A 16,529-nucleotide genomic window follows, 5' to 3' on the forward strand; every position below is an offset into this window, starting at 1 on the left:
ATCTTGGCACAAGAGGCGGCCATGGGCAGACATGTCGGAACGGGAATCGAAATTAAAATGTTTGGCCACCGGATGACAGTTTTACATATTACCTTCTTATCTGGGACTTTAACAAATGGCTTTTTAAAATCCAAATACTCTACATCCACTGGGTCTGTCGCACCCATCCTGCCAGTTACATCCTCAAAAACAAACACTTTAGTTGTGTCAAGCACTATTTCCCATTCAGAAATATGGGAGCAAACAGATTAGAAAGTGTTTTTTGATGTTAATGCTGTTATCAAAAATATTTATAAATCTATTTATAAAGAACCTCTTAAACTTCAAAGCCTACACCACATGTCATAGCTAGGTACAGTGATCTGCAACCTTGAACAAAAAGGAAGCAAACAACGCAAATGTGAAAATTTATAAGCGAGTTGGCAAATTTTATTTTGTAGTTTAATTCCTGATGTATTTCAGATAGCCTGGTAACCATAAGTAGCAAGAACTGAGTTTGATCCCTCTTGTACATAACAAACTTGTCAAACTGTTATGAGGACATTGATATCAGGTTTAGAACATACAATACAGCAAAGAAAGGCCGTTAACATCAATCTGCTCATAATATTCTGCATGATGGAGGGGCCATAACTCGTTTCGTGAACAAGAATATTCTTCTGAGCAAGTTCACTTTAAATGTAATACGTCGATTGCATAATCTCAAACAAATGGCAACCAGTTCAGGGGCAATTACATTAACCTTTTTTTACCTGCTACAGTCTTTATATAAATTACTGTAGCAGCGTCACAATCCAACTGTAGCCATGCATCATCTCCCATATTCACCGTCTGGTAAATTCCCACAACTATAAATTTGCAAACCTGTACTACGACTGCAAAATAACCCCACAGAAATCATACAACACACCATAATCACAGTGGTCCACTCAGAAATTAATATACACCATGTAAGGCCCCAATTACTTCCCCAGCCATTAATACACAGATATTCTTGAAACATAGCTAAAATTAAGAATAATGCATCTAGAGCCAATCACAGAATATTAAACTGAAGCACTAAAGGAAATCTGGCAATATTTTTTAAAATCTGTATACCGGTAAAACATATTGAATTGAAAAAGAAAAGTGACCGTATGTTGTGCAGCCAGTGCTGAAATGTTAATAACCAGAAAATATAGTTTTATTTATCTACTGAAAACCAGATTACTTAACACTCTAGAGAGGAACAGTGGGCAATAGGATAGTTTTTAGACAGAACTTTAAACCCCAAAACATCTGCCATCAGAACTCTTGAATGTTCAAAATGAAGATACATTATTAGATTTTTTTTTACCCTAATCAGCAGGAACTAGACCCTGAGAAAAGATGAATGAAGTTTTATTATCTTAAAATTATGTTGAGTCAGAGGAGAAACCGCTTCAGGATCCCAACTTTAGCCCATGACTATGCTAGAAATAAAACCCTGTCCAATCAAATTGTCAAAGTGTAATCTGAGAAGTGACTATGACTAAAAATTGAAAGAAACAATGCAATTTGCATTTTGACAGGAAAGCCTCATTTGGTTTTGAAACCATGGAATGTCTAAGAGTTACCTTAAAGTAACCCACCCGTACCCACAAGTAATTAGACTTATTATTTTAAGGATTTCAAGTCTAAATCACAAAACTGGAGAAATATCCGCACAAAAATAAATTCAGGATCTCGGCCTTTCACATAAATTTTGATCTGGTTCATGGAGGGAAGTTCTTACCCATGAATAGGTTACAGTGTGCACATTGGACTATATATAGCTTCAAAGGATAAAAAACAATCCTACTAGTGCAGTGAATAGAATTTCACTTGAAGTCAAAAGCAACGGATCTTCCACAAAGCAGTCCCAAAGCCTAATTAATCAAAGAAGAGGCACAAAGTAGAAACTAAAAAGAAAATTGTAATTGCATATTATAACTCATCTATGCCTATTTAGCAGGGCTTAAGATTAGTCTGGTATGCATACATTACAAATTTTTTTTTTTAAGAAATGATTTTTTTAAGACAGAGATTTAAAAAAGTCCTTCCTCCCTTCGCCAATTAAGAGCTCAGCAATGTTTGTCTCTAGTAAACTACATTTGGTACACTATACTTACTCAAAAATCTTTTCCCAATCATTTCCCTCTCCACACTGTTCTACTCTCATAGATTCACAAATATTTGCATTGCTAGATTGTTCTGGACAGCAGTCATTATGCTTTATCGCAGCTGCCTTAGGCCATTATTATACTGGAGAGGGTAATTCCAGTCATGAGGTATAACGTGTATCAGAATAAGTACCTCTCATATGGAGTTATAGGACGAAAACTAAGTAGACTGTGCAGAAAGTTAGCTTGTTGCTTCTACAGATTAATCAGGCTCATGATTAGCAACATCATTAAGACCATGCTTGTGGGTTCAAGTCCCCAGGATCCATACATTTAACCACTTATTTCAGTTACTGTGGTCACCAGTTTCTCTCCATTCCAGACGGTCTTGAATTGTTCTGGAACAGGGCATTCCACCTATTAGACAAAATGAAAAATGAGTTGCTATAAAAATGCACGATTCTATCACAAACAGTTTCCTTAAAAAAAAAGCTCCACGTCTGAGTGTTTTCTACACCACCCAGTTCCAGCACCATGACATTTCATTTGGCCCAGAAAATGCATGATTAACAGGTGTTGAAGAGCCAGTCATCTTAGAATTTGAGTCAAAAAACCCTGAACCACACCGTATGAATCCTGGTATAGAGTCACAGAATTATACAGCACAGAATAGCACATCAGCCCAACTTGTCCATGCTAACCAGGATGCACCATCCAAGCTAGTCCTATTTGGCACATCACCTTCCACATCTTTCCAATCCACGTACCTGTCCCACTGTCTTTTAAACATTATTATATTTGCCTCAGCCACTTCTTCTGGCAGCTCATTCCACATATATATCAACTTGTGTAAAAATTACCCCTCAAGCTCCTCTTAAATCTTTCCCCTTTCAATTTAAACCTATGCCCTCTGGTTCTTGATCCCCCCAACTCTGAGAAAAAGACAGTGCATTCACTCTATCTATGCCCCCCATGACTTTATACACTTCTATAAGATCACCTCCAAGCCTCTGAAGCGCTAAGGAACAAAGCTGTAGCCTGTTCAATCTCTTCTTTATAACCCAGTCCCTCAAGTCTTGGCAGCATCCTTGAAAATCTTTTCTGCAGACTTTCCAGTTTAAGACCATCTTCCGTATAACAGAGCGACCAAAACTGAACACAATACTCCAAGTGTGGCCTCATTTGCACCATCAAGACCTCCAACTTTTATATTTAGTGCCTTGACTTATGAAGACCTGTGAGCCAAAAGTTTTCGCCCTGACTGCCTATGACTTGACTCAGTGAACCAAGGTCCCTCTGACCTAAAAAACACACCAGGGCCATTGTTGTTCACTGTGAAATTACTACATGGATTTGAATTTCCAAAACGTAACACCTCGCACTAAGACAAACTCAACACCGATTACCATTCCTCAGTCCACTTAGTCTGCTTATCAAGGTTCCCTGTAATTTTTGATAACCTCTTATTATCCATCATATTTCAGTGTCATTTGCAAACTTGCTAAACATTCCTTTTGCATTTCTCATCTATAGCTTTGATACCATTGACAAATAACGATAAGCCCAGCACCAACACCCAAAGCACACCACTATTAATGGACCTTCAGTCCAAGAAAACCTAGCACTATCACTCTCTGCTTTCTACCATCAAACCAACTGTGTATCCAATTAAACAGCTTTACCTGGATTCCATGTGATACAAGTAAGGGATAGAATTTCACCCCAATGTCCAACACCAACTAATATTCCCAATTTTTTTTCACAGGTGCTGTTTCCCTATGGAGTATATCCAGTTATTTATCTATATTTCAACTGGAATACGTGGAAGGCTTATAATGAATCTTGTGTTTCAATTTGCCTGTTCTCGTAAAGTACTTGAACCTGCCTGGTTGACCTCTAAATGTGGATGGCCTGGAGATACAGAAGAGATTCTTGTCCAGTAAGTGTAAGCCAAATCTGAATGTCCAAGATAAGTTACAACCAGCAACCAAACACACACCAATTATTGAACACTGATTACATTTTGACGTTTAGTCCCCTACCCCATTGTAACAAATCTGTTCAAATTTCAAACATCAAATATTTGTGTACAGTTTTGAACTGACAGTTCAAAAAAAAAATTATCTGCACTACATTTCAGGAATGTAAGGAAGGAAAGATAAACTTGAAAGCAATAAACTATTTTTTTCTCTGGAATATTCTATGGAATATTAAGTCATTCTCATTAACATGCAATTTTTAAAAGACAAGGGAAATGTACTTACAAAATCATCCTTTTCAGGAATCAAGATGTTCATCTCAGAGGACTTGGCACTGATAACCTCACAAGAGAGAGAATCCTTACTAAGGTAGATATGGCACCCATCAGTCTTATTGACTGATATAGTTGGCACTTTACCCAACACCTAAGGAAGGAAAATGACAGAGCAACCTTTAAATATGGACTTGCACATACAGCAAGCTTCTGAAAACAATTAAAAGTTTAACACTTTCCAATAAAATGTGTAATTAAGTGACCAAAATAATCTTTAAAAATTCTGTAACATGTGAACAAAGGACAGTGATAAGCTTAGAATTCTAAATTGCACTTTGCTTTTGCATCTACCCTGTATAATTGAAACAAAAACTACTTCTTCTATTAGTTACTCAAGTTCATCAAACCTGAATCTTTTTGCAAACTGGTAAACTCTCAATCCAATCAGCTTAAAAATGATCCAACATTTGGATCACTGCTATCAGCACAATTGTTTGGTGTTATATTTGCTGCCTTTATCCGAGTGAGCACCTCTGGATTTGACCTGCAGATAAGAAAGACACTGGGGGGTGGTATTGGGGTATTGGACCATATTTAGAATTACTGCGCGTTTTAAATTTCAGAAAGTAATGGTCTTTCATCCTTGGATATACAAATACAGAGGCGTTTTTAAAGACATACTTTGCTATTGCTTCGTACAATTTCAAGTAATTTTTATCTTCCGTATCTCAATAAAATGTTCTCCACTTTAATAATAAATCAATGGCCCAGATTTTGATTGTATATTTTTCAGTACAATCAGAACATACATGAAGTTAACTGTAACTTTGATCTGCACATGCAGTTAAACACAAACATGCAAGTTGCTATCAGTGATCTTTGCTTCTTCACTGACTTCGAATGATGATAGAGACGACCAGAAATTTGAGAAGCTAAAACTAGATTATTGTTAAAAATGATTAATTCTTGCTGAACGAGGGGGCACGGTTTAAGTGTACTTAACCTCTGATCCCCCACACACAAAACCATAAATTTTGTAGCAATTTTATTTTTTTTTAAATCCCAAATTTGTACATTACTTATGATACATTAGTTTCTACCCCAATACTTGTATACAACAATCTGTATTTTGCATGCTAAGTGTTGGTTAAACATTAATTTTTCTGATTCATGATTTGGAAGCTCAGCTCTCCTGATTAACCTACTTGTTGACACAATATTTGCCGGACACAAACAATTTCAAGAACTGATGCCAATCGCAATGCTAGAAAAGGGAAGTCATGCCAGAAGGTCCCATTTCTTTTTCCAGATCAGCAGCATGCAGTTCACTGCCAATAGCAGAATCTAAACTAGTAGGTTAGAGTACCATCGTTTGTCTAGTGATCTGAAGGTCGCTAGTTCGAGCCTCAGCTGTGGCAGCGTGTTTGTGTCCTTGAGCAAGACCCTTAACCACACATTGCTCTAGTGTCTGAGCAAGGAGTGGCACCCCACACAGACTTCCAATCTGCGCCTTGTAAGGCATGAAAATGCCCGACGCACAGTCTGAGTCGACGTTCCCCCCTCCCCCCACCATGCCTGTGAATAAAGAGTATAGCAATACTGCACATCTTCTTCTAAAACACAAGCTTATTTCTTCTGCTGAGCAAATTATGTTAAGTATATTAACATTCTGAATTTTGCCCAAATTTTGGGATTTAACTTAAAAAAAGAAAGCAGTAAAGACTTTTAAATTGATAACAATAACTTGTAATTGTCTTAGCAGTCACATCTACATAGAAGAATAGGGTTGTCGTATTTGAAAAACAATACAGCTACTTCACATACACAGGAGTTAATGGAACACAATTACACTCCTTTGGATTATGTGTTTTACCTGTGCTAGACAATAACTTGGGACACGTCTCCTTGAAAACTGTAAACTTGAAACAAATTTTTGGTCTGTTTACAATAACAAAGGTTCCCATAAGATCCAAAGACTGAATGTGGCTGAAGTATCCTTAACATTTGAAATATCCTATCACCTACAAAATATATACACTGATCCACACAAGGTCGTGAGGAAGATAACCAACAGTTTAGTCAAAAGAACAGGTCTTAAGAAGAGTCACGAGGAGGACAAAGATAGAGAGGCACAGTCCAGAGCTTTGGTATTGGCTGATAATGAACCAATTAAATTTGGAGATAAGACCTTAAAACATGAGAGCTGAATTATGCCATTCAGCTCATCAGATCAGTAAGTGGCCAGAATTAGAGCATCATAGATATCTGACAGTTAAAGGCTGAAATTAGAAGTCTCTTAATTGCTGAAAATGTGAAATTATAGAGAGGTTAAACACAGAATAAAGAACAGTACAAGCCCTTCAGCCCACTGGCCTCTTGACCTACTCCAAGATCAATCTAACCCAACCCTTCCCCATAGCCCTCCATTTTCTCTTTCCTCCATGTGCCCAAGAGTCTTTTAATGTCCCTAATGTATTTGTCTATACTACCGCCACCTCTGACACATGTGCTCCATGGACTTGCCATTCTGGCTAAAAAAACAAAAAATCTACCTCTGATATTCTCTCTCCCCATACTTTTCTCCAATCAGCTTAAAAGTATGCCCTCTCATATTAGCCATTGCCACTTGAGAAAATGGCTGCTGGCTCTCCATTCTGTCTATGCCTCTTATCTTGCACACCTCTATCAAGTCTCTTATCCTTCTTCACCTGAAAGAAAAGAACCCTTGCTTGCTCAACCTTTTCTCATATGACATGTTCTCTAATCCTAGTAAATATCCTCTGCACCCTCTCTAACATTACTCTAAGTGTGGTCCAACTGAAGTTTTATAGAGCTGCAACATTACTTTGTGGCTCTTGAGTTCAGTCCCCGACTAACAAACGACAACACGCCATACACTTTCTTAATAACCGTATCAAATTGTGCGGCAACTTTGATCCTTCTATGGCACCACCCTAAGAATCTTGCCATTATCCTTTAAGTTCAACCTTCCAAAGCGTATCACTACACACGTTCCCCCATTGAACTCCGACACTTCCCAACCCAGCTCTGCATCCTATCAATGTCCAGTAGTAACCTACAGCAACCATCTACACTATCCACAACACCACCAACCTTTGTGTTATTTGGAAACTTAGTAACCCACCCTTCCACTTCCTCATCCAAATCAGTTATAAAAATCACGAAGGGTAGGGATTCCAGAACAGATCCCTGTGGAACAGCATTAGTCACCGACCTCCAGGCAGAATATGCTCCATCTACCAGCACCTTCTGCCTTCTACGTGCAAGCCAATTCCAAATCCATGTAGCCGAGTTTCTATGTATCCCACCCACCCCCACCCCCCTCCCCATGACTTTCTGGATGAGCCTACTATGGGGAACCGTGTCAAACATCTTACTACAATTCACATACACCATATCCAATGCTGTACCTTCATCAATTTGTTCAGCTACTTCCTTGAAAAACTCAATCAGGCTCATAAGGCACAACCTGCTCTGCACAAAGCCAAGCTGACTACCGATAATCAGACTATGCTTCTCAAAGAATGCGTCTCTAAGAATCCTCTCCAACAGTTTGCCCACCACTGATGTAAGACTCACTAGTCTATAATTCCCAGGATTATTCCCAATTATCTTTCGTGACCAAAGAAGTAACAGTTGCCATCCTCCAATCTTCTGGTACTAAAATGAAGCCAGTGAAGATGCAAAGATAATCATCAGCAGTGCAGCAATCTCTTCCCTCACTTCCCACAGTAAATTGGGGTATATTCCATCTGGCCCTGGGGACTTATCTACCCTAATGTTTTTCCAAAAGTTTCATCACATTCCCTTTCTTAAAGCCCCAGCACATTAATCCTGCTCTACACCGACCTCATTCATCAATGGTGAATACTGATGAAGGGCCTCCCCTACCTCCTCCAATTCCAAGCACATTTCCTCTTTTATCCCTGTTCAGTCCTACCCTCACTCTAGTCATCCTCCTGTTCTTCAAATATCTACTTTGGGATGTTCCTTAACATTACTCACCAAGGCTTTCTCATGTACCTTTCTAGCTCTAAGCTCTTTCTTGGTCACTTTATAACACTCAAGATCAATGTCTGATTTTTGCTTCCTCAACTTTCAGCATGCTTCATTCTTTCTCTTGACTAAATGTTCCACCTCTCTTGTCAACCATGGTTCCTTCACCCTACCATCCTTTCTCTGCCTCAGTGGACAAACCTATCCAGAACCCCATGCAAATACTCCCTAAACAACTCCACAATTCTGTTGTAAATTTCCTCGAGACCATCTGTTCCCAATTTACACACCCAAACTCCTGCCTAACAGCATCATAATTATCCCTCAACTAATTAAGTATTTTTCCATTTTAGGAAGGTTGAAAATTGAAAATGAGGATTTTAAAACCAATTTGTTGTTTATCTAGGGTCCACTGGAGGTATACAAGCAAAAGATAAGCACTCCAATGACAGGTAATATGATGCAGGGGAAGTCAGACAAGGTAGAAAGAGAGATGGGTTCAGTTTCAGTTCCAAAGGTAAAGACAGTGGCTGGCTCGGGAGCAGAACTTCGGGCAAGGATGGAGACAGTTACTCCAGTCTTCCGAAAATCAAGTTCAAAGAAATGTTTGCCCCCCTGGTATTGATGTAAAAGGAGCAGTCAGTAGATGGGAAAGAGTTGGTGGGAAGCTGAAGGTGACTGCCACCTAAGTACACGTGGATATGGACGCCATTTTGGTGACCATGTGTTGGGAGTTAAATGTCAGTGAGAACACTGAGTTAATTTTCATGTTCCAGCTAAGCAGCCCCTGGAGAAACTTGTGAAAGTAGCAGAGATTTTTATTCTCCTCTGCCCTTGTTTCAATTACCTGGATTTTCACATCCCTGGAATTTATTACTTCCACAATTCCAACAACATCATCAAAAACAAGGCCCAATTTTTTACAGTTATCTGTAAAACAAAAAGCAACATGATCTTCATTAGGGTGTAGAACCCTACATCGCAAACATTAAGAAAGTTCATCTTCATTCACCATTACCAAGCCTCCTCCATGGTGCTTATACTTTCTAGCATGGATGCCAGGGACATTTTGTAAATTCTACATTGACTATATAATTGACCAGATCCAAGCCCTGTATGTTAAGGTGAACGGTAGCACCTCTTAAGGTTTTCTGAAGAATGGCAGATGGATCTAGAAAGTTACTCACTTCAGTAGCTCAGCTGTTCATTAAGCATGCTGATATGCAGGGAGACATTTCAGAAACAAAGCAGTTACTTGCATATTTGGCATTTATATCTAAAGCCAATTAATTGATACACAGGATAAATCAGTATATAATTAGCCAGCATGGAGAATAAAATAAACAATTATATGTTTTTACATAAAAATGTAAGTTCTCTCATATAGCAGGTAATTGAGGAAAAGAGAAAGCATAAATTTATTTCACAATTGTTACAATGCTGAAAATTAGTCTTTTCTTTCAAAAATTGCATGTAATGTGTTTTCCATAACTCAAAGATAAAACTCAGTACATCACTACAAAGAAACGAACTTAAGGAGAGCACACCTCAGTTATGTACCACCTGCTGATGAATTACAGAAGCCAATCTCTCCTTAAAAGGTCAACAGAACACCCAGAGGGAGAAGGTAACATAATCAGTTTCAAGCTATAAGAAACAAACAGGAAACCAAGCAGTCTTGAAAATAACAAGAGGTTTTAAACCAATTTATTGTTTGACTTGGAGCCAGTAAAGATAAGTAAACAAGCAAAAGATAAGCGTTTCAACAACAGATGAAGCGAGGCAGGGAAAAGTCAGGTAAAGTGAAAATAAATACTAGTTTAAATGTGGCACCAAAGAATCTGGCTCAGTTCAGTTGCCAAGGAAAAGTGCTGGCAAGGAAGCGAAGTTTGAGATTTCTTGGGAGAAAAGTCAGCTGTCACCACACAGTAGCTTGCTCACCTGACCACAGTAAGATAGACCATTGCATCACTGTTTGTAATTGAGCAAAAGCAGACTTAACAGTGATTAAACATGCTAAAAAGCAGCTTGAAGATTTGATCTTTATATGTTTCCACCTACCGACGGTGATGGAGTTGATCTTCCCTTTGACAGTAACAGTGGAGTGGGCACACTTGTAAACATACACAACCTGCTTCAGTTCAGTGTCTTGAATAACCAGGTTACTGGCATTCTCTTGGTTTTCCTACAAGCAGAGAACAATCTTAAACCACTTCACATAAAGAGAGTGAGAAAACACTGTAAGTGACTAACATGCTGTAGTTTATTCATTTAATTCATGCATAAATATTAAATTACAGGTTAACAATTCAGTGTTCAAAGACTTCATAATTATAAAAGTATAAAATATTGCCAAAAGGATTACAATTACAAGTTTCCAAAATACTTACGTGCAACAGATTTTCTGACAAAACTGTCCAATTTGGTTTCTGTCTTTGCCTACTAGCTCCTAATGAGGGATAATTCCATACCTCCAATCATTCCACGTTAGCCCAGTGAAATAGCTGATATTGAAATGTATACCCAATGATTACCTTTTCATAAGGGCATCATGGTTCTGTCAAGTTTTACAGTCACCTACCTTCTGTACAGGCAAACTTTCAGCTGATGGGTTACTGGATTATCAGTCACAGAGACAATGCTCAACTTTTCCATGTAAATTGTTGATCACATTGATATCCAGATTAGTTAAACTTAAAAGTAGGAATTAATTTTTTCAGGTTTCTTTTTACAACGTGGATACACCTCATTTCAGCCCATCCACAGCCCCAGCCTCAAACACAATTACTTCAATTTTCTCCTGACTGGCCTCCTGTACGCAACCTATGGCACTGGCCAATTGTCCTGTGTGTCTATATACATTTATGTACCTAACCAACCTCAAATCAATTTTAAAATTTTATATCAACGTATTGGTTCTTAAAATTTGTTGAAACCCTTAAACTGGCTCAAAATCACAGTAAATTTATTATCAAATCTCTGACATCATCTTCTTCCCCCAATGTTTCGTCTACTCACTCACAAAACCTTCCATGACTGTATCCTTTCCAGCACTCTAATGACCTCCAATGACAATCACAAGCCTGGTCAGTACACTAGTGCCACAGGGACACTCTTCAGAGTACAAAGCTGCTGAGTATTTACTTAACTTTAAGGAGCTAAACCCAGCTGGAGCTCCATTAGGAAATGCAGCCAAAATCAGCTGAGCAAATAATCTTTGTCATCACCCACTAAAATCAAAGCCCATCTTTCCAAAATAAATTCTGGAATAATGGATTATTTTGGGATAAATTTAAACTTACCACCATCCATTTCTTCCCTTGCAGTTCTAGCACGGGTGGCCCTTTCTTATTTGCTGGCTTCACTGTCGGAGAAGCTGCTTTGAATGGCTTTGGTCCAGATACGGAAGTTCCACCTGCACTTCTTAACGCAGGATTCTTGTGGGTTTTGTTACTGTCCGGGACATGCTTCAGCCCTGAATTAAACAGATGTTCACAACACTGTGCTTATCTAGAACATTTTAGTTCTTTGCTTTTCCTACGCAGCTGAATAATAAGATATTTAGAAGAGTGGAGGGTTTGATTAGTGACTATATACCGAAGGCATAGTTGAGACACAACTTGTATACTTGGGAAAGCTGTCTTTTATTATGGAAGTCACTGCCAGATGTCCTAGAAAAGGGTGCTAAAATTGATAAAGAGCAATTAATATTAAAGTTAGATACATCTACAGTAGCTACCTCATCAGTTCTCAGTTGGATGCATTATAGGTTGCTGAGAAAAGGGAGGAAAATGTAGAAGTAGTGGTCATAACCCTCCAATCAGAAGACAGTGTCTGAAGACTGTAGAAATGCAAATATTTTAAAAACATTTACAAGAATAAATCCAGTAACTTGTCAGTCAGGCTAACCTTAGTTTAGGGCATGGCGGGAAGGAAAGCAATTTGGGATAAATTCACTTGGACAAAAATGGATTTGATAATGGGAGTCAGCATGAAGTTACCTGGAATGATAAGACAACTTACATTCAACTTGCCTGTTAAGATTTTGAGTTAATTGTTCATTAGGTTAATCAGTCACTGTAAATTATTCCTGGTGTGTAAGTAAGTGGTAGAATTTGGGGTAAGGGAATAGTTAATGGGCTAATGTGAGCAGTTTTGGGTCCCTTATCTAAGAAAGGGATTGAAAGGCTTATCATACGAAGAGCGTTTGATGGCTCCACTCACTGAAATTAAGAAGAATGAGGGGTGACCTCATTGAAACTTATCAAATGTTGAAAGGCTTCGATAGAGTGGATGTGGAGAAGATGTTTCCTATGGCGGGGAACCAGAGGATACAGCCACAGAATAGAGGGGTATCCTTCTGGAATAGAGACGAGGAGGAATTTCTTTGGCCAGAGAGGGGTGAATCCAAAATTCGTTGCCACAGGTAGCTGTGGAGGCTAAGTCATTGGGTATATTTAAGGCAGAGGTTGATAGATTCTTGATTAGTCAGGGAATGAAGGGATATGTGGAGAAGAGCAGGAGATAGGGGCTGCGAGGGAAAATGGATCAGCCATGATGAAATGGCAGAGCAGACTCGTTGGGACAAATGACCTAATTCTACCCTAGATCTTACAGTTTTATGGGGAATGTGGGAAGAACAAAATGTAATTAATACAAATTATTCCTTAATGGTCAGCAAGGGTTCAATGGGCCAAAGGGGCCAATTCTGAATTACATGACACAAATAAAGAGGGAGCAACAAGGTTGATGCAGTGCATACTGGCTTCTGCCAAAGTGCCATCTGGTTGATGGTAAGACTAAAGTCCAAAGAATAAAAGGAGTAAGTGGCAGCATTGCTAAGTAGTAATAAAAGGGAGACAAAAACGTTACAGTGAATAGTTATTTTAAATAACGAAGTGAGGAAGATAGTATTTTTCTCTGGGGTCAGTGGAAGAACAGTTGCATTTGCTGATCAATATTGATGGCTTGTATTTGGATATACAGGAGACAAATTCATAAACTGCTATTCATTCAAAATGTGGAAGTACAGTGTACAATGAAAAAGACAGTGAGAAACCTTCATGAGAACGGGATGCTGAATGTGAAGGCACAAAGCAGAGTTTTGATAAAACAGAAAGATCTGGGTGTTTAGTCCAAAGATGGCAAAATAACATATTGAATTCATGGTTTCATAAAATAAGACCACAGGTTTAGTCATAAGTAAATTGGTGAACTTAATTGCAGCAACTTCTCTGAAGGAAGGATGTGAAAGTGGACAGGATGCAAAAGTAAAGCTCACCTGAAAAATTTGAGGAAGTATGAAATTTGTGTGACATGGAAAGGTTGAAGATGGGCCCGTTTGCCTTGAAGCAGAGGTTGGAAGACGCAACAGGTGTTCAAAGTAAGTGGGTCCACAGAATAAATGAGAAAAAGCTGTTCATATTCAATAGGTGTCACTAGGTACATTTACACTCAGGGAAATGTATACAATATACATCCTGAAATTCTTTTTCTTCACAAACATCCATGGAAACAGGAGGGGGGGGTCAAGAAAGGTCTATTGTAAAAAGAAAAAGAACCAAAGGCCTAAGATTTTTTAAAACTTTCTGAAGCATAGTAAGTGGTTAGCATTTTGACTGTATTGCCTGAAGGAGTGTCGTCCGTCCAAAGGGGACAGTATTAGCACTTGAAAAAAAAATTAAATTACACAAGGGCATTCAATTTTTTTCTGGATCTGTACGTCTTATAGGCAACAAATTAAAAATAAGATTCAGTATTTTCAATATGCATATATGAAACTAAGGTTTCTGTACCTTAATTTAAAACTTACTTCTCAGATACTAGTATCAAAAGGTCATTTTATAAATCTCCCAGTTATTGGAAACTCAAACAGTTTAACACTAAAGTCAAGATCTGCTGAATTAGCCAGTCTTCATGAATCTGATTTCCAGGGCTTATGGAAAGCATACAAAGGGCACTATTTGAACACTTCTTTCTTCGACACAAGGAAACTATGTCTTTTCCTGCATTACTTCTATTCACAGTATCTTTTTACAAACTGTGGATTCTTTCCTCCAAAATATTTAGTTCAAGCTGGAAGCCTGTGAAAGTTGGTTAACTCATTCATTTTTTCCTGCTTTCAACTAAATGCTTAATACACAGTAACTTGCATAATTATTTTCCCATCAAACTTTAACCTTTAACAGACCAAACAAAAACTCCCACATCCATGTGCCCTTCTATGGGAGCTGTTGGAATCACTCAAACACAAGCCCTGTCAGCAGATCAGCAAGTTGTTAACCACTGACCTGAATAGAATTAAATTCCAATAACACACTAAATCTAATATTCACTATCGATCCTCATTTGAAGATTTTGTTGGCTACATCAAAATGCTTATTCTCATTAGATTTGTGGAACTCTGTACAGAATAAATTAATTAATTCTGAAGCTAAAGCAGTCAGTTTCAATACACTAAACCTAAAATTATCAGGATTTTGCAACCTGCTCTCCCAATTTCTCTGGTGGAAGGTACAGGGGAAGGAGGAGATTAAGGCAATTCAACTGTAATTTAATCCAAAAAATAACTTTATAGATGCCTAATGTATGCAGGTTTACTACAGTTCATTTTCCATCAATATAATGGAGATCAACATTTTTGCAAAAGAATAGCCATTTACCAACATGGTAAATAAATAATTACTATTTATTCCTTTCTCAAAAAGGGAAACTCCAAAGTTCTAGACAGTGAATTAGAGTTAGAGTTCTGAAGTATCTGCAAAACTGATTGCTCGTTATATTAGGATGTTACTTTCAGATTAAGTATCAATAACAAACTCGCCATGTATTACTTACTACTAGTAATATCGGTTCCCTTGTTAAGCTCAGCAAATAGAGCTGATCGCGAAACAGCTGAGTCATCTTTAGAAGCTGGGGATGGAACGGACGGTGGTGGTGGTCCCGGAGGGGGAGGAGGAGTTCCTCCTGAAGCTGGGGCAGAACAAGAGGCCGACGCTATCCGACCCTTAAAGAACGAAAACAGGATAAAGCGTTAGGCTTTTCTAAAGCATTGTATTTTTTAAAAGTCTAACTGCAACATCAAGCCCAACAGTCATTACAATTGAGAAAAAGCCTTCCAAATAGATCTAACAGGAAAATAGAGGTAGTTCAGCCCAGCCCATCACAACTCTGCCAGATGCCAGTTGAGTAATCCCATTTGTCCCGTTCCACCTTCCTTATACAGCGCCATGCAAAAGTTTGGGCACCCCCGGTCAAAATTTCTGTTACTGTGAATAGCTAAGCGAGTAAAAGATGAACTGATTTCCAAAAGGCATAAAGTTAAAGATGACACATTTCTTTAATATTTTAAGCAAGATTACTTTTTATTTCCCTCTTTTACAGTTTCAAAATAATAAAAAAGGAAAAGGGCCAGAAGCAAAAGTTTGGGCACCCTGCATGGCAGTACTTAGTAACACCCCTTTGGCAAGTATCACAGCTTGTAAACACTTTTTTGTAGCCAGCTAAGAGTCTTTCAATTCTTGTTTGGGGGATTTTTGCCCATTCTTCCTTGCAAAAGGCTTCTAGTTCTGTGAGATTCTTGGGCCGCCTTGCATGCACTGCTCTTTTGAGGTCTATCCACAGATTCTCGATGATGCTTAGGTCGGGGGACCGTGAGGGCATTGGCAAAACCTTTAGCTTGTGCCTCTTGAAGGTAGTCCATTGTGGATTTTGAGGTGTGTTTAGGATCATTATCCCGTTGTAGAAGCCATCCTCTTTTAATCTTCGGCTTTTTTACAGATGGTGTGATGTTTGCTTCCAGAATTTACCGGTATTTAATTGAATTCATTCTTCCCTCTATCAGTGAAACGTTCCCCATGCCACTGGCTGCAACACAAGGCCAAAGTATGATCGATCCACCCCCGTGCTTAACAGTTGGAGAGGTGTTCTTTTCATGAAATTCTGCACCCTTTTTTCTCCAAATATATCTTTGCTCATTGCGGCCAATAAGTTCTATTCAAAACGTTCAAAGGAACATCTAAACAAGCCTGATACATCTTGGAAACATGATCTGTGGAGATGCCAGCAACAGCCATGAGTGAAAATGAAACTATTTCACTACTTCATCAAGTTAGGGACTATGAACAATTTGAAGGTAT

General features: G+C 38.5%; 1 protein-coding gene across 1 annotated transcript in view; it reads right to left on the reverse strand.

The window, feature by feature from the left end:
• Window positions 1–401: 401 nt before the first annotated feature.
• Window positions 402–16,529, reverse strand: part of cap1 (CAP, adenylate cyclase-associated protein 1 (yeast)) — a 42,792-nt gene continuing 26,664 nt past the window's right edge. The window contains exons 8-13 of the mRNA XM_063033940.1: window positions 15,229–15,397; window positions 11,694–11,866; window positions 10,453–10,576; window positions 9,239–9,321; window positions 4,385–4,525; window positions 402–2,537 (exon numbers count right to left, since the gene is read on the reverse strand). Of these exons, the coding sequence (XP_062890010.1) occupies window positions 2,454–2,537; window positions 4,385–4,525; window positions 9,239–9,321; window positions 10,453–10,576; window positions 11,694–11,866; window positions 15,229–15,397 (774 nt within the window). The 3' untranslated portion in view covers window positions 402–2,453. The remainder of the gene's footprint in view (window positions 2,538–4,384; window positions 4,526–9,238; window positions 9,322–10,452; window positions 10,577–11,693; window positions 11,867–15,228; window positions 15,398–16,529) is intronic.

This window comes from Mobula hypostoma, chromosome 26 (assembly GCF_963921235.1).
Source record: "Mobula hypostoma chromosome 26, sMobHyp1.1, whole genome shotgun sequence".
NCBI classification, from domain to species: domain Eukaryota; kingdom Metazoa; phylum Chordata; class Chondrichthyes; order Myliobatiformes; family Myliobatidae; genus Mobula; species Mobula hypostoma.